Source organism: Caloenas nicobarica, chromosome 3 (genome assembly GCF_036013445.1).
Source record: "Caloenas nicobarica isolate bCalNic1 chromosome 3, bCalNic1.hap1, whole genome shotgun sequence".
NCBI classification, from domain to species: domain Eukaryota; kingdom Metazoa; phylum Chordata; class Aves; order Columbiformes; family Columbidae; genus Caloenas; species Caloenas nicobarica.
The window spans coordinates 98,856,009-98,880,485 of NC_088247.1; the positions used below are offsets into that span (position 1 = coordinate 98,856,009).

General features: G+C 39.4%; 1 protein-coding gene across 1 annotated transcript in view; it reads right to left on the reverse strand.

Moving 5' to 3' along the window:
* PTPN14 (protein tyrosine phosphatase non-receptor type 14) overlaps positions 1 to 24,477 on the reverse strand; it is a 120,860-nt gene that overhangs the window by 24,187 nt on the left and 72,196 nt on the right. Inside the window, exons 4-12 of the mRNA XM_065630519.1 lie at positions 18,658 to 18,755; positions 16,337 to 16,404; positions 13,396 to 13,466; positions 11,619 to 11,706; positions 9,072 to 9,160; positions 7,335 to 7,422; positions 6,535 to 6,617; positions 4,180 to 4,237; positions 786 to 864 (exon numbers count right to left, since the gene is read on the reverse strand). Of these exons, the coding sequence (XP_065486591.1) occupies positions 786 to 864; positions 4,180 to 4,237; positions 6,535 to 6,617; positions 7,335 to 7,422; positions 9,072 to 9,160; positions 11,619 to 11,706; positions 13,396 to 13,466; positions 16,337 to 16,404; positions 18,658 to 18,755 (722 nt within the window). The remainder of the gene's footprint in view (positions 1 to 785; positions 865 to 4,179; positions 4,238 to 6,534; positions 6,618 to 7,334; positions 7,423 to 9,071; positions 9,161 to 11,618; positions 11,707 to 13,395; positions 13,467 to 16,336; positions 16,405 to 18,657; positions 18,756 to 24,477) is intronic.

Genomic DNA, 24,477 nt, shown 5'->3' on the forward strand with positions numbered 1-24,477 from the left:
TTGAATGGCTCCTTTCAAAACTTGTCAAATTCTACCTTAAAATTAGTCAGACCACCACAACTCTGAGCCAGTCTCAGGTACGACTAAGAGCTCTTCTGCTGGTGAGAGCACTTCAAATGTACCTCTCATGAACTGCAAAGAACGTAGCCTAACAGACCTGGCTAAATGTATTCCAAAAGGTTGTACGGTTAAGGGTGTGAGACTCAAGGTGTTTAGTAGCTGGGCTCCATTCCCAGCCCTGATCAAAGTAACCTGGAACAACCTCTTGGAGAATTTATTTGTGAAATGTGGGGGTAAAAATAGTTAACGTTCCTTAAGTCTGTAAGGCTAACAATGCAGGCAGATGTTGGTGAAAAATGAACAGAAAATATTCTCCAAATATACACTTTAGTGTCCAGGACACTATGATTTCTCCTATAGTAAAGGATATTTGCTGTCTTCTTTCCTCTCGATCCATTTCTCTCCCTGGCCCCAGCTGGCACTGCCTCTGAATACAGCCATCATACTTCCTTTAGAAATTGTTTTTTCAGTTCACTGAACTGGAATACCAAGTTTAAGGTCCATATAATCATGCACAGACATTTTAGAGAAATGTGGAAACTGAAATTGGACTTTAAACAGAAGACTTACTGCAACGACAACTATAAAACTGCTAGCTCTCCTCCAGCAGCAACTCCCATTTGACTATGATGGCATTAAAAATCTAGACATCAGGGGTAGGAGCTTCTTTGCATACACACAAAAAAAATGAAGTCCATTAAAGGAAAAAGATATGCTTTAAGTACCTTGTGAATTATGTGTTTCAGTGTAGTGTTCTCCACACTGGACATGCATAGGAGGCAGTATAAATGGATGTTGTCTTGGCTGAAATAAAAGCACAAGGAGAAAAAGAAAAGGAATTAGGAGCTTCATTTGCTACAATTTTTGCGGCTGAAACAGGAAAAACAGTCCTACGCCCTTTCCACTGAATTTTGCTCTTTCTTACCCAGCCAAGGACACATGGCTTGGCATTTCTTTATAGAACAGAGAATAACATTTCATAAATTGTTTGCTAAATTTTGTTCCGGAGACCAAAGCTGACCAGTTAAGACTCCTTTAAGCTCAACCACTTCAGAAAACAACATCCAGGCTCCCTGCTCACTTAGAACTCTTCAAAAGTTTAATACAAGCCCTTGTCCTTGAAGAATTAAAACAAAACAAACACCTAATCAGGACAAAAGCAGGAGATGGAACAAATTCAAGGACCTAGAACACTGTTACACAAGCAATAGGAGCACGTTTGGACTTTAAAATAATTCTGCAAATTACATGGATATCAGATTCTCTAAATAATGAATTGGAGCCTTCCTCCAACAATCTGCACTGCAATAAGCTTTTTAACACAACAAGTATCACGGGGGCAATGCAGCATTAAATCAGCAGGATCATTTACAGCAAAATAAATCACAGCTGATGATGTGTTCACCAGCTTTGCCCATTGGTAAACCGATGCACTTTGCAATCACATTTTTCCACCTGCACTGTAACATCTTGTCTGGTGTCACTGAGCAAAGTTTATGAAAACATACTTTGATATACAAAGTAAGCAGAAAGAGAAGGAAGACACTCTTGTCTCATCAATATGTCTTAACAGCAGAATCAGGGCTTTTCATCTAGGGTGATTCAAGTAGTTCAAACTATTAAGGAACACTGTGGATGCCCAAGGCAAAAAAGAAACACCAAATATTTTACCCTTGCATGCACATGCACAAAATGAGCACCATGCAAGTTAGCTACTGAAGAGGGGGTTGGGAAGGGGTTAAATTTACATTTTCTGTGTAAATGCAGAGAAGGAATGAGAATCAAAGAAACTGAGCACACGTATGAATTCTTGCATACAAAATGACTGTGCTAAGCCAGAGCTGGAAGATGACAGGAAATATTTCTGCTACAACAATTACTTTCAAGGGTATAAAACCTGCCCTCACTGAGCAATCTGGGCAAAGGAGCTGCTGCTGACAACCCCAGCAGCAGAGCTTAGCCTGGAACAAACCAAGATGTAATAGATGTTATGGGAGGTATCTGCAAGAAATTAGGGATTATTCTGGTTTTGGGAGTGGTGGGTTTTTTGTGTCGTTTTTTGTTTGTGGTTCCCCTCCCCCCTTTTTTGGCTTTGTTTTGGGTTTTTGGTTGGTTGGTGTTGTTGTTTTGAAGGCCCATCTGCCTCTTCTGACAAAACAGGAGAAGCTTGAGGTCTGCAGAACATCAATATCCAGCTTAAGGATCATGTGGATTTTATTTTTTTAAAATCAGCTAATTAAACATAGAATCATATTAAGATCTCCTACACTGAGGAGGTTTTGCCGGGTAACCAGCATCATTAAGTGGCTTGACAGGAAAAGGAAACAGCATTAAATGGCTTTAAAGTAATAGTTAACAAAACACAGGTTCACCATGATGCCAAAACCATATAAAGGGTCTTAATCTGAAAGTAGTGAACATGATCCTCAGTGAAGTGGCAGAGTCTCAGCCCAAAGATCCCACTTCACTTCCCATTAGTGCCTAATGATTTATTACCGTACAAGACAAATGAATAGGTAGGTGTATAAAGGTATGTGCACTGCAGACAACAGTCAGGAGGGCTTTTTCTTTTCCTCCCCAAAAAGAACTGTTCCAACAAGTTAAGAAAACAATTATGAAAAAAGCAGTTGAAAGTTCAACATGAGCGGTTAGCAGCCCAGTTCACTTTTTAATTGATGAGTTACACATTCCTCCTCTTGATCTTCCTGAGACTTAAAAAAAAACCAAACCAAACCAAAAAACCCAAACCAAACTTGTTGCATACTTTTGTTCAAAACATAAAGAGGCAGCAGGATTTGGTTTTCCCTTGAAAAAGCAGATCTGAATTTTTCATATCTAATGCCAAAGCGTAAGAAGGCAAAGCACATTTCATTTCTTCACCTTTAGTTTTTTATAGTCCTCTCCCGGGACCAAACTAGCAGATACCAAAAATACTGTAAATATACCTCAGAGAACGTAATACACAGCCTGTGTATTGCATCGTGACACCTTAGAAACATGCTAAGAATGAAAGGACAAAGAAATGCAGAGCCAGCTACAACAGCTTTCCTGCCAATCGCTGGGAAACACAGAACGCAACTTTTAGATCTAATGGACCTCGTACAGGCACACAGGCAAACATCCTATCCTGAAATCTGCAAATATAAAGCTCTCCTAATATCAGTACTTGCTTAAGCTTAATTTTGGAACGTTTTTGCAAGCTGTAACCACACTGTGGGGATATGTCAAGAAAACACTCCACATTACTTTTCTGCCTCACAGCAATAGGCCAATGGAATCGTCAGTCTGGGAAGGTCTATAGAGCAGGTATAAGGTATATCACAAATGAAAACTGGCAACCTGCGTACAGACAATATTGCCCTCTGTCTAAGGGACCAGCAGTGCTGCTCCTACTCTTATTTAAGGGGTTCTGAATTATGTAAGAAACACTGACATACTAGATGTTAAAACTGGATCCACAAAAGCGTCCTTAGAGCTGACCAGGAAAAAAAGATTCCCACAGATGTTTTCGGTAAATATTTCAGGAAAAAAATTATCCAGTTTTGTCAGATTTACAGTATTTAAGATTAGTTAAATGGAAACAAATACAGTTTAAGGAAAACTCTGAATCACAATCCTGTACTGATTTTAATAGTTTTAGTTAAAATCACTGTAACTTCACACCAAAAGTAGGCTCTTAACCCAAGAAGTTGATACATTGCAAGTAGACTTTACACAAAAACACGAGGAATGAAGAAACGTGAAAGGAGAAGCTGAAAAATTAGGTAACGACTAGATTTTGCTGTATACAGCAAAAGACATCTCACATTCTCTCTAGAGAATTATTTTCTTTACCTATTGAACATAACCGCAACCCAGTAGAAAAGATCCTTAGTTTCTGCAGGGCAAATAAAAATATAATGCCTTGAAGACTGCAATTTTTAATGGTCAGTGGTGATATTAGCCAGCTAAATTAATCAACCTGGGCAGCGACACCCTTGAAATTCATTCCAATCATATTGCCTACAACAAATGAGTACATGTGCTTATTTGAAATTTAGAAAGTATTCCATCTTACACAATGCTCCATCCCATTAGAAAGGTTATAGACATTCTCAAAGACCCCACCATGGCACATACCAAGGATGACCTACTCCAAGTGGGTCGTCGTCGGATAGGAGGAGGAGAACTTGATTGTCTGTGGAAGAAAAAGTAAAGAGAAATACTAGAAACTAGAATATTTCAATTCTGATTCAAGAATAAATGGGAAAAAATCAAGAGATGAAGAATCTAAGTATTGCCCTTTAAAGAGATTTCAAAAAATATGAATAAATTAAAATAATTCAGGTCTTTCTCTTAATACAGAAAGTATTCCAGTTCCAAAATATACATGCCTTCTGTTCATTATCCTATTTGGCTTACTTGGAAACACAAGAAAGAAAAACTCCAATTTAAAAATGAATTAAACAAACAAGTCTCTTAAGCAAAAGAAACTGAACATGGCACACAGGCACGGTCTTGGGTGACTTAAGGTGAACATTAAAACAATGACAATTTTATGAAATTCATAGCAATCACTTCAAAGCAGCGGGTACAGATCAGGAGGGGTAAAAAACCAAAAAGGCGCAACTTTTTAGATGACACCAGCAGAACCACATACGATGTTAGTGTCGCCGGGTGCAGCAGAAGGAACAAGGAGCGTAGGAGGGGAAAAAAATGAGGAAGGGAAAGAAACAAGTTGAAGGAGGCAGAAATATAGTGCTTACGTGAAGAGAGGAAAGGTGGAATTTGTCCTCTTACAGTTTCTGATCTGGTGAATGATGTTATGTGCGATTAGAGGAAATGCACACACGAAAACAAACAACTAGCATTTTAACAGAGGGCAGGAAAATCATTTGCCTAGAAAACACACACTGGCATACACTGTCATCAATATCTGTGGCTCTAACACAGAAGCTGATACCACATGAGGCTGTGGTAAGAAGGAGAGCTGTTCTAATGGCAAAAATACATTTAAATTCCAGTTCTTTCACTCAGTGACCTCGGGACATTCATATGCTTATTAGTCCAAATATTTGTATGCTGTATATGAAGTCGCTACATACACTCAGTTTATGGTACCCACATACTTATGGCTCAGTGTTTAGAAAGAAACATGATCAAAAGCTATTGGTTTTGCAGTCTGGATTATGAACAGTAACAGAACAGTCTTCTCTGTTCACCCCAACATGCAGTTTCAAAAAGGGAATATTCCAAGATCACGGACTATGGTATTTTATTTTCTTTCTTGACTGTCACAGACAATCATGAGCTTCCTTTGAACTCAATTTCTCTGAAACCATTAAAATTAAATTTAGTATTAAGACTACTGAAATGCATTATATGCTGCTAAGAAATATCTTTTCTGGTCTTCCACTTACCTCCTAAGACCTGTAAATGCCGTCTGAAATCTAATCAACATTTCCTTTCTAGAAGGGAAAAGATGACTCTGTGCAGTTCACCTCATTGGTCTCTCCAATACTCTAACTCACCCTGTGTTAATATATTGGGTGCACATGTAATATTAAAAAGCTAGACCTTCCTGTCTTCCCTTCATCATTTTGGCTTTATTTTCCAACAGATGGCATTACCCAGCTAAACAGATGGGATGTCCAGCTCTAACTAGAGCTGTTGATAGAGATGAACTTCTTCATTTCTTTCCAGCTAAACTGATAAATTTTGCAAGGGATTCATGTTCTCATTGCTATACAAACCCTGCATATCATGAAAATTTCTCAGAACTCTAAACTTCTCAGAGAAAATTTTTTCTCAAACCAAAATTGCTGTGTGCTGGTATAAATGAAACATGCTCAGCTAATAAACTGACTTTTGACTTACAACTAAAGCCTCATGAATTCCTCCTGTGTGAGAGGACTAGCTCAAGGCCAGATCCTTAGTAAATGTTTAAAATAGAGTCTAAAGGAGACTTTGGGTTCAGATTTACAGTCTCTGCTGTGTCATGCTAGTATGGCTACACAGATTAACATGTCCAGGTGTCCTCCCTTGTTTGGTGCATATAAGAAGCAGATAAATTATACTGCCCAAATTAGAAGATGACAACTTGTGTTTTCCACCAACCTCAGCAGCTAGATGGGTAGTGCATCTTCAAAACACTTCACATTTTGGTATGTTAACACATGTCACCTTTCACTCCAGTTTATACTAACACTATGGGTTATGAACAGCAGAGATCAGGGCCTTCAGTTTAAGACACTCTGTCAGATTTGGCTGCTTGGGGAGCATCAAAGCCTCACAAGGCTCAGAATGAAATTTCATTCTCAATTGTCTTGCTGGTGGTTAAAACAAAACAAGAAAAAAGTGGAAAGGGCAAAAGAATAACTGACACAAGTGACTATAACAGAAAAAAAACCAAACCAAACAAAACCAGACACGCCAAAACTCAGAGCAATTCTAAAGCAGGGTGTCAGAAAACAACTCTGAAGAAACAGTACTCACTCTGTGCAGATTTTGTTCTGTTTGTAAAACTTGTGTCTTGCTGCAAACAGCCGTGAAATATATTTGGCATTTTCAAGATCATCCTTTAAACACAAGAAATAGAAAAAAAAAAAATATATATATATATAAGCAATCATTTTGTTATCCTTACCAAGAAGTAATGAAGATGATTTTTAAAAACCCAATTGTAGTAATGCTTGGTAAGGTCTGTCATGTACAGAATCTGGCTGCCAAGAACATGTCTAGTGCCCTCAAGAACATTCAAGGCATTGAATTTCTGAAATACAGTGGCATGCCTTTGCATGCTGCCACTTCGCTGCTAAGTCACAGTGGGAAGAGAGGAGGGACAATACCAAAAAAAAAATTGCTCAGGCTTGCTGGTCCTGTTTCTGGCCTTGGTTCAGGGAGATGTGGAGTGATTTGAAATGGCACAGAACAGCACTGCAGCCCTCCGAGTCCGAGCATGTGCACACGCGGGAGCTTATGTCCCATTTCTACAACTGCTTATCCTGCTATATTTACACCAGCATGAAAGATAGCGTGACACTGTGGATGTTTTATCCAACAAGCACTTCAGCTTTTTGCAGACTTCCCAGCATACTTTGGGATGCTTGGAAGAGAATGCAAATATTGATAGCTAAACAACATTAAGTTCACTGTCTGCATAAAGTAAAATGTGAACTTTGGGGGTGGAGGCTTATGGTGAGCAAGCCCCTTTGGGAAAGTGGAATTTTAAAGTGTTGGGTTTTGTTTTTATATAAGCAGCTTTCTCGATGACACTGATTAGATCTTTTTCTTACCGTGTGAAACAGCACATTCTCTTCTTTGTTGATCAACTCAAGAACAATCAAAGACTTGTTATGTGCTATATTCGCAATGTCATTCCACCTGCAGAGTAAAAAAAATGCAGTAGAGTTTGCCAACACATACATTCAAGCATTTCACAAACACATTAAGAATCCCTTAGTCAACATTAGTCTCATTTTATGGGAAAGCTTTTCAGTAGCTGTTTGGTGAAGAAACATGGTCAGGAAAGTACAGAAATCATGCTCCGATTCAAGGAGAAACAGATATTCAGCTCTTAACCCAAAGCAGGAGAGTTAAAAGCTCTCTTTAAATCACCAGTTTGAACACTCACAATAGAACCTACATTGAAAATACACTAATGATAAACATTACACTGAAGTGTGGCATTTTTGAACTAATTGATTTTAGCCACATGTAATAGATTTTTTTTTTTTTTTTTTTTTTTGGTAATATTGTCATTCCTCTCCAAATGCCATTTCCAACTTTCCTCCAGTGCCAATTCTTCAGAAAGAAGGTTGACAACATGTTTATGTAGGCTATGCATACCACATTAATACTCGTTTTTTATGTTTGCAAACTTTTTTTTTTTTCCAAGTAATTGTCAGGTTACCCAAGATCAGAGTTATAATCTTCTTACAAATAGCTGACAGACATTTGCGCACATTGCATGCAATCCATGGGGATGGAAAGGACTTGTTTTTTCTGTTTGCAGCATGCATTCCTCTTCATGTCATGGCAGGATGCTTGAAGTGCATATTTCCAAAGAGTAAGGATCCCAGAACCAACCAGCACTTCTACATGTAAAGAAACTTCTCGCTTCTGTCACCTGGCACAGTTAAAGGATTATCTAATTTTTTCTCAAAATTAAATACGCAAAATGCCAGCTATGTGGAAAAGGGAACACTATCGGTTTTGAAAACGACCACAGAAAGCCCTTTAAAGCAATAAAAAAATCCGACATTCCAGCTTGAGTCTGATAAAAGCATTAGCTACTGACTAAAAATTGGAACTCCCCATAAAACACATTTTTTTGGCTGCACGAATGTTCATATTCTAATAACAGGGACTAGCAAAAACCTACTTCAAGTTAACACTGACAGTAATGGAAATACCTACCAGAACAGTAACAAAGAGGAATGAGTGAAACCCTGGCCTCTCTGGAATCATGGAGATTTCTAGCAACATTTTCATACAGAACAATCTTTTATAAGTAACAAAACCCACAAAAGAAAGTTAATGGAAAGGCTTAAGTGATTCTTAACAACCAAAATAAACAAAACAAGTAAACAAGTGACATAGCTAGGATTTTCAAAGTCACGGAATAAGGAAGTTCAGCTTTTTTTTTTCAGTGGGGCATATAAATATGGCAACCACATTTTCAGAACTGTCGAGTGCCTAGGCTGCCAGCCGTGAGGTTTAACAGACTTGCCTTCAGAAGCATCAAAGCAGCAGACATAAAGGAAGAAAAGAAAAGAGATCAAGACCTTGTAAGCAGAACAAGATACATGACAACTATATCCTTCTTGTCGCCAAACCCATTCACAGACATCAGAAATCATTCTTTATCACATCTCTTATGGCCAAGAGGCCAATCCTGAAAACAGTGAGGTGACCACTCCTTAGTTAGAGGATTGGCACTATTGAAGTCACACACGCAAGTAAGTAATGAACACCACACATGGAGCTCTGAAAAGAAACTCACTTGAAATAGAGAAGACCCCAGTTTTTACCTATAAATCACAGTTGTCCTTCCAATTCTGTTTTTTATGAAGATCCCCATGAAGAAAATACCGAGTTGTATGTCATTTCCATGATTATCCTGCAGAGATAGGATATACATTTAGTTTAATAACGAAACTGGCCAATATGTGCACATGAATGCCTGCTGAACTACCAAACTGAAGCCCTTCTTCAGGAAGAACGCAGAACTAACCCTTGACTAATCTATATTTTGCTGCTTGATTGGACTCCGATTTTCATTATTTCAAAGTAGTTAGCACTGGATTCATTTGGTCAATTAGTGAGAACATGCGAAGGCTAAGTGAGCCCAAGGTTCTCCTCTATCAACCAACACACACATCACAAACTGGCATTTATTGTATAATACCCCACACTCCCTGTCATTGTGATTATAGCTACCTAGAGCCCATGTGACCACCAAAAGCAATAGTCCTCTTTCACATGCACAGCATTTCTCCAGCCACCTGTTAAAACATGTCGAGATTTCAGAAAACCACACCGGGAGATGGAATCCCTCTCAAAAGCTATACCCTTCGTGGTTCCTCCTTTTAAGTGCTCCGTGTAGAAGTTCACAGCATGTCACTCTACAAAGTATTTCTCTCTATATACAGATACATCCTCCACTGTTTTTCAATTATTGGGTTAAATATTCATCTGCATGCACCACAATGTCCACTGTTCTTCAATTGTTTTTCAGAAGTTCTGCTGGTTTTGTGCCTACCCATGTCTCCTTGCAGGCTCCTGTCTGAAAACCGTCCGTTCCTGTTCCATTTTGCAATCAGCTGTTTTCTTAAAAATGCATTTTATTTTTTGCTACAAAAGTTTAATGCTGTTGACAAAGAGTTTTTTCTACATTTATAAACAAAAGCAACTCCCTCTCAGCTGCATATATATTAACTGATTCACACTTAAAGTGGTAAATAAAAATCATGCTAACACAAAGAGTATGGTTAAAAAGAACTGCTAGAAGAAAGAATTTGAGAGAAGTTAATGCACTACACATAAGCAAATTCTAGAAACCACCAGGCATCCCTGCATTTCAACAGATCAGATTAGAGTTGCCCTCCTGGCCTCGCTGTACTTCATCTCCAGAAGGCAACAATGGAGTATCTGCACCTGTTTCTAACTACTAAGTGTAAGGCCTGTTGCAAACGACTGATGGATGCCAATTTTCAAGCCCCAGCCCAAGCATTGATTCTCAGTGCTGCATACACTGGCATTCTGTGATTCTTCCCCATGTACTACCTGTCAGCAGAGGTCCTACAGCTGACGGTCTCCAGTCTAGTCTGATTAGAGGACTACACATTCCTCTGCCTTGTCCCAGAAACAGCTTTAGAAAGCAAAAAGACTAGGAAAACGTTGGAGGAAATGTATGTATTTGTACACATATACGTGTGTGTGTGTACACATGCAAATATCCATACAGAAAGAAAGAGAAACATATTTCTAATAGTATTTTCTAACAGGAACAAAAGAGAAATCTTTAATTTTTCCCTTTGAATGCAATTCTATTTATCTACAAGGCTAGCATGCTGCTCTTTGATATAAGGGCAACATCTTCCTGCAATTTTGCAGAGCACCCTGTCTGCCATTCACACTTATCTTACTGACATGAAGTAATATTGAATAACAACTCCAAAATAGAAATCCTTTGCAGCAGCATGCAGCATTAATCTGAATTAATCTGAGAAAATACTGATTTCATTCTTCGACAATAAACATTCCATAATTTTTGTTGTTGGATAAGGTTTTTCTGCCACTCAGCTCTTCCCCCTTGGGCCAATTTTGAGACTGGTCAAAGGATCAATCTTGACTTAATCAGAAAGCTTGTTTGTTTGGTGTGGGGTTTGGTTTGTTCATTTTGGTTTTAAATACCAAGTCAACTTTAACTAGCAGAAAAACTGCCAGCAGCCCCCCACTTACAGTGCCTGGGTTGGTTAGCAAAGGGAAACGGGTCATGTTGGTAACAGCTGTTTTCACTTTCTCAGCACAACTTTATGGTGGCACATGCTCCATAAGGCCAGGCAGACCATCCAGGGCAGAAAGGTGCTTCCAGCGAAGGGAAAGTGACTACAAAGGCAAAATAAACCTTGAAACCTCCCCTCAATTTTAAATGTGTGGAGGACACATAAGAAACTAGGGGAAAGGTAAAGTTAACACTTGGTAAATAGCAACTTAGAAAGACATGAAAAGGACTTACCCTCCTAAAGAGGACCAGAGCTGAGGTTCATTTGCCCCAGCCACTCTCCCTCAGACAGAACTCAAAGCAAGGAGCATCTCTGCTTCCCAAGTGAGCAGCCCCCAGCACATGGCAACCTCTCCCATGAAAAGGATTTTCGTGGAAGAAAAGTAACACTAGAGACCTAAGATACCCTCATGCTGCAATGTCCAAACTACCAGCAGTCATTTCACCCTCCAGAACAGTGAAACGAGTTCTGTCTCTTTTGGACAAACACAACTTGCATGCATTCCAAAGGTCGCTGCAGACTCCTGCATTGTTTGGGTCAGAGGTTCTTTTATAACACACACTAACATACCTTCACAGAGAAAATTTCTTGTCCGAACCCATCAAGGCGTTCCACTTCATTGATGTACATTAGCTCAGCTTCTGCTGCTGTCATGCCACTGCAATTAGAGTAACAAAATGCAGCAAATGTTCAATATTATACACACACAAAAAATACTAGTGGAAAAAAAAGGAGATGCTGCCTAGAAATGCACAACACAAAACTAACTTTCAACATCAGGATCGTAAAGGTGCAAGGGGAGGAATTTTACTAGATGTTACTAAGTTAAGGTACAAAGCACAGTTCAAATTGCAGGAAGAACGAACTGAACTGATCGTATTACTCAGTTTCTTCTGCACACATCAAATATTTTCCAGGCTTTATTAAAACATCAGGCCATTGCATCAGGTTGTGTCTAGTTCTGGATGGCCAATTTGAGCCATAGTGGTCCTAATTTGCATAAATATTATACAAACCCACTGAAGTTGCTTAAAATGACTTAAAAGGGAAGACCTACATTTTCATGTTGGCTGTTCAAAACCACAGGCACAAAATCAAAAGTTGAGCAGATTCTCTTTCATAATAGAGAACAAACCACCTGAAAACTTTTACACACGTGTCAACACATGCTGCTGTCACAGCTCAGGAATTCAGACAAATTTCAGTTCTCAGAAGCAGGTCAGAATAGATTGCAGGTTGCTCCAAAAGAAGGCCACTATTAATGTTTCTCTTCTTTCCTCCTCCTTACCGCAGCTTACAAACAGAAATATAGGAACCAGACAAATACTTGGGAGAAGGAGGTAGGGAAAGGAGGTGAAAAGTGATCTACCCGCTGAAGTAAGGATAACCATTTGTTCTTTCTGTTGCAGAAAACGCACTAATAAGGGCAACAGGGGAGGGAAATCTTTTAAGTCTGTGAGTTAGCCAAGAACACACAAGCAGCCCATGGCAGAGAGGACAGAACCAGGCCAGCTTGGAAGCTAAGCCTTTGGTTGCATCAAAGGCCCAAGCTTGCACTGACATTCAGACCGAGAACGGCCTTAGACCCCGAGACTGGTATTTGCACCTTTACAACCGTTTTCTGTCATATAATGGGGAGTGCTACACCCTTCACACAATATTCCTATTGCATGTCATGTAATAAAGCTTTAAATGCAAATTCATAATATAACACAAAAGATTATTTCCAATGACGTATAGGCACTGCCATTTTTCTAAGAACAGCACTCCAGAAATTTGAATATTTCCACCACCAAAACAGCCAGATGACACAAAAGAAGCCTGCTGACAAAGAAGGGATTGGTTCTTGAAGCACTAACAAATACACTCCTAGCTCATTAACTAGTAACAGCATATTGTATCTTTTCCACAACTAGACTTAGAACCCAACTTCTATTATTTTAATTTCCATTACATTGAGAGCGTGTGTATCCCCCTCTCTCTTGAATGAGAGAAAACCCTTGGATCACCCCTGATCCAGTCAGGGTCTTTCACCACAAGGATTTAAATGAAACCAAGAAGAGAAAGGAGTCTACTACATAGCACAAGTAATGTTACATATGCTTATTAATCCTTATGGTGCAAATGTTTATTTATTTAGGATTAAGTTCTTCAGCCATTTTGTGTTCACAATAGGCAGATAATCTTTTGTAACAGACTAATTAAAAATCCAGTGAGACGCAGTGTAACAGTAACATGAAGATAAGCTAGTTTACCCCTGCCAGAAAAGCATGGGGAGGAAGGGAAGTCCTAGGAGGATGCTGACAACAACAAAAAAATAATCCAAATCTTAACATGTCAAGCTCACCTGTGAGTTCGGTGCTCCTGAGCAACCTTTTGAGTAAGCTCCTCCAAGACAGCTTCATCCTGGCTCCAATTCTGTAAAAAATACGAAGTAGCATTGAAAACTAGTCACCCAGAGATGACAAAATGAAAGATGGGAATTATGATGGCAGATGTTTCAGGATTGTTTCCTGCTCATGCTTTTCCAGGTACTTCTAGAGAGGGAACCAATCACCAACTGCACTGAAAATTCAGAGCACAGGGTGCTGAAAATGTGCAAGCAGAACACAAGGGTCTGGGTTGCAGGGTGGTTTTTTGTTTGTGTATGGGTTTTTGTTTGTTTGTGTTTTGGTTTGGGGTTTTTTTGAGGAGAGTAGAAAGATACTGTTGAAAATAGGGGTAAGGTGCCTATTATTCCAAAACACAGAACAGAGTACAGCGCATAGATAAGGGATCTATTATTAGATAAGGACCAAACAAGTCTTTAAAAACACTTGGAAGTCTACAAATTAATATTTTAAACCAGCCCAAAATAATGCATAGACTATGGAAAATGAAGTCATGGTTATTTTCTGTCCTGTAACCTACAGGTACTCCCTTCACCATGTCAAAAAAGGATTGAAAGTTTTGCTACTTCTTCCAATATGTAATAAAATGTACTTTATGCTTGCAATACATTTCTGAGCAGAAACTTTTATCTTCTGCAAATTTAATAATGTGTAGTAGAAACAATTCTGACATAATTGGGAGCAAGTTAATAAAGGAAGGCTGCCCATAAATTCAGGGGGAAAAAAAAAAAGGAAGCTGAAAAACTTTCTTGCAAAACCTCAAAGTTCTTATTTTTATTTTAAAAAGCCCTAAGGCTACATGTACTGTACTTAAATACACTGCCTGTTTCTTGCTCAATTGAGCCCTCCCTCTGATATTTGCTTCTGCCACAAAAAAATGTGAAAGTGGTAGCGTGCTAATGAAAAATGGCATGGTACATGCCTATGCACAGCTACGCACCTGTGGGGTGTACTGTGTACATAACTTTGTTCTTTTCCCTGCTGAAGAAATGCCATTTGACAAACATTGCAGCCTCGCAAGATCAAACAGTACAAATGTAGCTGTTCCTCCTTCATCCACCAGCTCACTTCACTAATGAATTTACAGCAACGTTCTCGTTGGAGGCTCTTTCTATGCCCGAGATTCACTTAAAACCTCCCACTTGCTCCAGGACTAGTTTTTATATCTGCAGCACTTAGCAACTGTCACTGGACTTGAAGTGAAATATTTACTATTACGTTATCCACGCTTTCCCAGAAGAGCAAAGACAAGTAGTTAAAGAAACGTTTAGAAAAATAGTTGATTTAAAAGTAGGTTTCTGAAGACTGTAGGAAGCAGATACTTTGGTGATTTTGTTCAAGTTAGCAATAGTAGCATGGATGAAAGGCAAGATACCACAGAGGGGCACACACGAAACAGAAGAGCTGACCACACCACCACGCCGGCAGCTCACTCAAAAACTGAGATTCTAGAACATGGGGCCAAACAGTAAACTGCTGAACCACACAGAAATTAACCACCTGAAAGCTCATCTACAGACCTAAACCCTCCCTTAGGTTTGTTTTTTTTTTTTCTGAATAGAAAAATAATATCAGTATGTTGCAAGAACTTTGCAGAAGTTCAGTAATTTACAAAGTGACAGCTTCATGACACATTTCTCTGTCTGCATTTGCAGCTGCCTTCTTTCCCACTTAGGCTATCATACATGACTTCATAAGCCATCAGCTATACACAAGCCCATCAATTACTTATCAGTAGATAAAGGTGACTGACCAAAAAAAAACCTGCACCACTGGTCAGGCTAATAGAAGCTTCTTAGTGAAAGGTCAATACTGAAGCCACACTAAGTATACAAGGTATACTCAGATCTCTATACATTCATCAATTCCCCTTCTTCCTGGTGACTCCTTTTTTCAGATGATATTGAACTCTGTCTACCAGCTCAAAATTGCACTTTCACTTCAAGACACTGTGCAGCTGTCACCTTTTTGGACTTGAGAATGGATTATCTGCTGCAGTTCCTGTACAAAAAGCGCTGGTAAATGGGACAAAATGCTTCTGGAAGTGCCTTTCTCAAGCCTTCAAATTACAGTGAGATGAATCATTCTCCCGCTACCGCTCCACCAAGTGCAGAGGGAAACCAGATGCCTGAACTTCCAGGCAGCTACACTCTGGGCATGGGAACCCCACCCCACTTCCAAATTTTTTTTCCCCAGTTAGAAAGAATTCCAAGCTCTTTTACATTTCATGAAGCTTACACTCGAGACCTGTGCTGATGGACTTGTTCATCTAAGTTAAAGCCAGCCTTAACCTCAGCAGGCTTTTTTTTTCCTCTGATCCATCCTCCCAGAGAGGGTTGGTATTTGTCACCAGAGTTTCTATCATCATTAGTGACCTAAAACCCTTCCATCAGCGTTCAAATTATTTTCTAGTTTCCAGTGTAAATTTAAAACAAATTTACAGCATAGTCCCTGGAGAACATTTTGAGAAGTCCTGATTCATGCTTCACTTCAGTGTAATAGTTGATACAAATTCACAAATTCTCTCAAGGAAAGGCTGCATGATTTGTCCTGTAAAACAACATTTACTCCATCAGCAGCTGTCATATCCCCTTGTTATTCTGTGTTACTAATACTGCAGTACTGCTAATATAGACCTTTTTAAGTAGCTGTAAACTCCTTTGATTCAGAGAAGTACATTTCTTTTGTTGACATCTACTCCTAGCGGAGGCTTAACGGGAACTGAAAAAGGGCTGCATTTCCATAGCTCATATTCGTTTGGATACAAGAAAGTACATTGCAGGTTTTGAGGAGCAAAGTTCATCTTCACTATTAATAGTTCAGCACTGGTGCTTTTTACTCTGAGGCATGGAGAAATTATTCATAGAAGACCACAAAAGAGGTGGATAAGGAACTCACCATAGGGAACAAGACATATTCTCGGAGGAAGTCATGAGATTCAAACTGATTATAGTCTCCAAAATCCGCTGGAAAAAAACAACACAATTACTCCTTTTAGCAATTTCCACACATGTTAAGACCACACTCAACCTTCGCACAGATGCTTCATTTCAAGTGGGTGAGTTCTCTCTAAAGCCACAACCCAGCACAAAGATTTCTGCTTATACTTCAGCTTTTAACATGGAGGTCTGAAAATAATAGTGTTATTACTAGAGATCAAATAACAGCCAACAAGAAATTTCTCTCTTTTGATCTGTAATATTATGACCATTTGTGATGCTTAACCATCAGGAGTGCAAGAGTTTCTTTCTATGTACCCTTCATGAACTAATAATACCACCGTCTCACATGGCTGGGATTGCTCAGCCTCTCTAAACACAGTGCACACCTTGGCTTCTCCAACGTTTCCAACCCTGACCAGCGGGGAAAAAAAAAAAAAAAAAAAAAAAAAAAAAAATTACACTACCTCTGCTACAATTCTACACAATTGTACAAAAGATGCTTAATTTTACAGCCTAGGAGGTTAAAATCCACTAGCCAATTCTATTAAAAATGGTCAACGACCAACACGGTTTGGGGTGGGAGCAGGAAGGTCTTATCATTCTGCAGCCCATACAGCAGTACAGGTGCTGTGTGGGTTTAACTGACTGGCCCACACCTTTCTATTTGCTTTTCTACTTCTTCTACATCTCCAAGAGGCAATCATCTCCATGCTCATGTTCACTCCTATGTCAGGCTGAGGATTCTTGTCTCAATGTCCTTGAAACTGCAGAGTTTTGAAAATGCTTTCTAAAGGCTAAACTACGTTAAAAACAAAACAAAACAAAGCCTATACTTATCTGTTAAATACACAACAGCTTATATCTAAAAAACTCTTGGCAAGATATTCTTTTTTTTATATTAATTGAACTGGATCAAACGCCATCTACAAGATACTCATATTATAGAAGCTGGAAATTCCCACCATAAATCATATTAGCTAAACATTCTTTCAAAGCTTCTAGACAATTTCATGTATTGCAGGATGCCAAAAATGCAGTTTCATTTTGTTTTCACCTCAGAGTTATGTTGTAACATAAACAGAAAGAAATCAAAATGGACATGAAACAGAGTCCGTAAGTTTAAAAGAAATAAGTATTTCAAATATCTTCGGTTGCATCACATGCAAAGGACAAAGGGAGTAATAAAAGGTCAGGAATAAAGCGAACAAGATTAGGTGTGGCATTCTGATGCAATGGTCTTTGAAATAGATCATGTAGAAAATTCAGAATAAAAGTGATTACTTCAAACTGCTTACAAAGACTGACTCATGCTCAAAGTTGGCAAAAAGCTTCAAACACACAGGACCAGTGAAACACTCATCATCTGTTGAGCCCTAACTCACAAAACGGAAAAACCTAATTTACTTAAATTCAGTATGGAATCCTATACACATATTTTCCTATATTAATAAAATATTTCAAGCTTTGAGAGGAAACATTTTTTTCTTCAATTTTTGAGCAAGAAATAAGATAATAAAATAGAATTTCTACTGCCCTAAGGAGGATTATCTTAGCCTTACTCTCCACTGAACCTTTACCTTTCAAGAATCAGATCTTCATGTTTGCAATTTTTATATATACTTCCCTATTCCCTCTCATCAGAGGACATGCCCAGAAAATGATTGCTGAAATTCTACTTTACATTCTAATAGTCAGTCGTGGAGAGACTGAAACATACTTCTCCAAATACAGGGCTTCCTCCTCTGCCCATATACATTATTGTGAATCCTACTTTTATTGATGTCCTTAGGAGGCTCAGAATAAAAATCATATCATAAGAAGTAGTTTATTATTAATTTATAACTCATATAACACTTATGGTCATGTGTTCTTTCATACTTCAGATAGCACTATACAGCAAAACGAGTTCTTAATTAAAGGCAAAATTAAAGCTGCTTCTACGCTCTTTGATGTAATTGCATTTCAAACCAGAGAACGTGAAGCAAACTCATTACTGCAAAGTGTTCCATGGTTGGGGTTGGAAGAACTGGAGTTTTGTTCAGATTCACTAAAACAGATGTTAGAAATAGGAAAGTTGAACACTCTGATGTGGTTCATCATTCCCTCCCTGAGAGTGTGAGCATTTTGTCAAAGACAGCCCACCTCTGGACTTTTAAATCAGTAGAAAACCCAGCTGTTGTGAGCAAGGGTCACACTAAGCCTTAGTGCCTAGTCAACATATAGAGCAAACAAAATAAAACAAAGTTGGAAAAGGGCTATCAGGTCACGTCATCTTACCTTGCACTGCCAAGCCAGCTAGTCGAATTCCCTGCTCCAATGAAAAAAGTAACCGGCCATCGAGAACATTCTTTTTCACTTGTAGGTAATACAGATATCTACAAACAAAACAGGAGCACAACTTAGAACATCTGTATGTTTATACATTTTCTACAGAAGACTGCTGAAAACAAGAAAAACTCACCACAAAGAGGTTAGGCCATTAAACAGTAGTCCATGCCTGGCTTCACAAGTTCCACGTTACCACAACATATCAATGTGATCCCTACATGTGCAATGCTTCCAGGTGGATGAAAAGGAAAATAAGAAGTTCTAACTTGTGTTCCCTGGACTACACAGAAGAGGGGCATCGGTTGGGATTACTTTCTCCATAAAATTTGTAGAAGTTACCGAAGACTGTGCAATCACCGATACAAAAAGAGGCTGTTCCATATTTCTTCTGTCATTTTTGCTCCAGTGTCACCATTTTGATAGAACAAACAGAATTTTAGCAATATACTTCAGTCTGCTGACATAACTTTAACTGTGGTCCATATAGAAGTTTTTTAAATTAGCATCTCTCATCTGCAATGATGACTTAGACACCCAAATCAAGCAAAACCAGCTTCTAATGTCAGTCACTTGCTAATCTGCAGTAGCTAATCACAAGTTTTAACCACAGTGACAGAACTCACACATTTCACCTTACATTTGCCATGAAGTAAGATGATGTCAAACAAGCAGCTTTTCACAAAAAGCTTAACAAGTCACTATCCCCATCTGTGCATCCCTCTCATCCACTTGAACTGGACCAGCCCCACAGCAGAGCTGGCCAAAGCAGCAGAGATTTGTCCCAGTCCCTCTAGCACATCAGCTTGAAGTCCAGTGGAGAGACCTTTGTTAACAGGCCACAACTTTCTATCCTGCAGGCACCAATGCACGTTCCCTTGAGCTACCCGTGTGGCATGGGCTGTAAAACCAGGTGGGGGCGAGACAGGCAGCTGAAGAAGTTACAGCCACAACTGCAAGGACACCAGATCGGCCACCGGTGTGCCAACAATCAAATACAGTTGAGTTACAGCAATGTAACGATCTCACGTCCATCAGCTTAAACTTGGTGCAGACATATGTAACCTGTCCCAAGTGAGACGAAGCACAATCCCTTCTCAGCCAACATGCAACAACCCATCAGGTCTGAGCCCAAAGGCAGAGGTGCTGCCATGGTCCACATGTGCGCTCAGCCTCGCGCACCCAACCCCCAGACCTGCTGAGAGTAAGTGACGGGTGACCCACGTTAGGAAACCCCCAAAACCAACAAAGGGGATTCTCAGGCTGTGGCCAGACATGTTGGGTCTAGCTGCAGCTGAACCAGGTTAGGAGGTCGCTGCTCCTTTCAGCTGCATGCCTGCTCACCCCTCTAACACAAAGGGCATCCTCTCAAAATGACATGGATTTAAAAAATAACTGCTTGAGGTAAACCAAGTTAGAAAGAAATGGTACACCAGCGTGCTAGCCAGTCTCAGAGACTGCAGCCTCGGCAAGGCAGACAGCAAAGAGCGATCAGAAAGACTGGGGGCAGTAAACTCCTAACTGGACTTGGCTGCAGCCAGCACACCAGATCTGACCTTACCTTTGAACCTTTGGGAATAGCAAAGAAACTGTTCTGGTCTTGTTTCAACGATTTCAGACATGTGTGCGTGTGTGTAAGTCACCTTCCCAGCACCAATGCAATTAACCTTTCCTTCTTGGGAAGAACGACCGTAACTCATGTCACAGGGACTGCAATGCCGTAACTATACTCGAAAATGTTACCACTTAATTCTGCGCGGAGGCATCAGGAAAAACCTACGTGCCTCTAAACCAGCATAACCCAAGCCACGCTTTGAGGGCTATAAATGAAATGCAGCATTTTACATTTTTCTTCAGTTAACTCTTCCGTCAGCGATGTGAGATGCAGTAACCTGCCACTAGACAGCACCAATGCTCTGAGCAGGCCTGCACTCCCAAGGCAGCAGCGGGGTGCTCGGAGGCTACGAGCACTGCAGGGCAGAGAAATCCCCTCAGAGAAGGCCCGGGCACACATTCTTCACATCTGAGAAGTTCCCTTCAGAGTTCGCAATTTTTACATGCGCACAGAAGGTAACTGTTGTGCTACTGGTTTTAGGCTTCCTCTTCCCCTCTCTCCTCTACAAAACACAGATGAACGCTTTCAAACAGGAAAAATATAATCTCATTTAAAATGCTTAAATTTGGCTTTCACACAGCCTCATGAAGATTAAAACCTCAGGGGATTTTGGAATTTCATAGAGGCAGCACAAATAGCATACGGCTTCCCAGCTTGAGCCCTGTGCTTCAGCCCCAGGTTTCACATTTGCTGGGTCCAAGAGACAAATCAGCTTGTTTCCACTTCTTTGCAATGACTAAATCCCAATTGTGAAAATATGCAAACTTTCATACAAGCTTGACATACACACGAGAGCAAGTGTTTGCTGAATCTGATCTTCGAGACCCGTAATCCTGAAAGGCGGCTATTTATGTCAATGCTACATACGCATGCATGAGTTACATATTCTAGTCTAACAGAAGTAAAATCCACATCTGTTGTAAAGTTATAACTTTGTCTTTGTTTTAACAATAGCTAAGAGACTAGATGAAAATGTTATAGTGAGATCTTAGCTCTATAGAAGTCAAGAATGTCGCCAGCCATGATTTCAACCACAGTACCCACAAAACTACAGAAAAACCATAGAAATTATTATTTAGGTAAGCATCATCAAAAATACTATGACAATGCAGTTACTGTAGTATCAAATATTACGACCAAGACTTTCAAAAGAAACAGTGATGTGGGGCTTTAGTTGCAATTGTAGTTGCCAGTACTTTAGAAAAATTGTTTAAAGACAGCAGACAGCCCCCACTTTATGAGAAAGATGCCCATTTACATGTGTTTCACCCTCATTGTCAGAGACAGGTCACTTTTAAAGATCTTAATAGGAATATTCTACTATATTATGGTACAGCATTGCATTTAGTAACACTGCAGCAGAATGAAAGTTCAGGATTCGTTATATGTTGCAGAGTGACATGCAGTTAAGAGTTTAAAAGACGTATATAATTAGCTCTCTGACATTAACTAGTGCATCCATCAGGCAAAACCTCACAGAGAAAGTTGTCAACTTTCACAGGCAAACGCAGTGAAAAGCAATGACCTGCTACGGCTCTGACACCTTTTTCAATGGAAGTACCAAGAAAAACTGAAGACTGAGGCAGAAACCTCTGGTCTGTACCAGCTTTGTCTTTACCCCTGGACTGACGGTGACATGGGTCACCCACCTTAGGTGTCCCCTGACATCTCCTTGCATTGTGGCCACAAGAGGCAGGAACTGGGACATCTCCTTTCACAAGGCGTGAACTGGAGCGGCTAATTCCACTGCCAAGGAAGAGGAGGAGCACACCCTGGAGGAAGCTCTGCTAGAAGGCTCTAATAGCCCTGCAAGCCACAGATTCATGTGCTGCAAAACTGTGGTCAGGCTCTCTGCCCAGCCAACGGAGAGGAGGAATTGGCCCATATTCTGTTGAGGATTTGAGGCTCCTCCATCTGAAATTACATTAAATACTGTTATTATGTCACTATGCTAGCTGAGACCGCTCTTTGTTCGCTTAGATTGCAAAAGTGCATCTATAATTTGAGGGAAATTAAACATTTTAGAAATGGTTCAGCTATAGATTCACTGAGGAAAGCTGTTCCAGAAGAGCAGATCGAACCATGCATTTCATAAGCCTCCTATTAGGTGGTTTAGTTGGGAAAGCATATGGAAACTGAAAAAAAAAAAAAAAAAACAAACGTTCGCCACCTGCACCCCCAAATAATACGAGGCAAGAAATTCAAAATTAAGACTGACAAAGCTTTCATCACAGAGCCATTCTGGCATATTAGGGTTGTGCAGGGCAGAAGAGACACCACCATAGCCCAGTGGGCAGAGAGCTGAAATCTCTCACCTTTGATGCTCATTTTGGGTTGAATATTTTTAGCAGAGCCATTGTGTATTCAATGTAATAAAGGCTACTATAGTTTGCCAGCCTGTAGCTAATTCCAAGGGGAATGGGAGTGGACAACAAGTCTGAACAAAGCCATAATTATAAGGATATCATTTCCCACAACTCTGTTTAGCCAACATAGAAAATATTAAAAGTATATTTGCATCTATTGCACCAAAAAGCATAGTTTTTAATAAAGTAAATAAGCTGCAACTGGACAAATATGAGACATCTGAACTCCAGAATCAAGGTCTGCATCTTAGCAATCCATACTATATCAACAGAAAAAAAAAAAAAACAAACCCACCCAAATAGTATTAGTAAGCAGGAGATAAGGGTACTGGTTTGAAATTTAATTGCAACACTCAGATTCAGACTCAGCTACAGCTGTGTAAATGTAAAGAAACTCCATTTGCCCACACAATTCTTCATAGACCGCCCAAGATCAGGATTCATGTTTGTTGTCCTGTCGCTTCAAAAAAAATGTGGGTGTTTGTATAGTGTCACCGAATTCATTGTACCCTTCCATCACCACTGCTCATCTGATGTATAAGATCTGTTGCTGTTTTATATATGCTGAAAATAACTCGATTCTCCTGATTTCTGTTCTGTTCAACAACCGATGTTTCAGATACCACAAGTCATGCAGAACCTGGGCTGATCAATATTGGAAGAGAGATTAAAGGATGGTTTACAAAAATAAGAATACAGGTTAGTTTTCCAGAGTAACTGTACTGGTGCATTCCATCTTCACAATTTTCCCATTAGTGAATTCCACAAAGAACCACAAGGCAAATATTTCATTAATAATTACTGAATATTAACAGACCCAGTAGCCTTAGTAATCAACAGCATCCAACCTGCTAGGCAACGTACAAGAACAGAACAAAAAATGCTTATTGCCCCAGGGATTTACAGGCTAAATATATATTTCCTATACATACACAGATCTACACATTTATACAAAAACGTGACAGGATTGAGATAATAAGGACTAATATTCTTTGAATGTTGTACTGTGATCAGTCTGGATTTTTGTTATTTTTCCCTAGTTTTACTTTTCTTCTCTGCACATCAGAGACAGGAAGGGTTTGGAATATACACATTATCTGTAGTGCAGCAGGAAACACTTTAATTTTTTCTTTTTTTTTTTTTTTTTTTATTTTTAATCAGTCCTTGTGTTTTTCTCGGTATTTCCAGCCAGTATGAATAAATGCATTACAGTTTCAGTACTAATAAATATTTACCTTGAGTGTATTTGGAAATACACAAAGCTCTACAAAACATGTATTAGTTACCCAAGAGGTACCATTCCTTTAAAATCGTTTCTAATGATGCAATTACCGGCATGACTAACTTTTTTATAACTCATTAGGTACCTTATTGGCGTCAAGCCTATCTATTGGATAACTTCACAGCTATGTAGTTTAACTTCTCTGGAGGAAAAGAAAACTGCTTTATTGCCTCATATCTCCAAAATAAGAAGTATTTAAGACGTAAAGGAGTAACAGATTGGCCCACAAGTGGTTTAGCTCAAGACCTTCAGCTCTTTTCAAGCTTAAAAAAAAAAAAAAAAGCAATTAGAGTACAGTATGATCTTCTAAAATTAGGAACACAATAAAAGTCTCACTGAATCATAACATTCCGACTAAGCTCATTTGGGTTTATGTTAGTATAGTATTATACTTCTGAGCAGACACACTGCAATGTACGCTTATGCAATAATCTGCCCACAGGGAAGCAGTTTCTCCAGAATAGAGGCCTTTTATCATTTACTAAAATTATTTTAAGCATTAGCTTTGA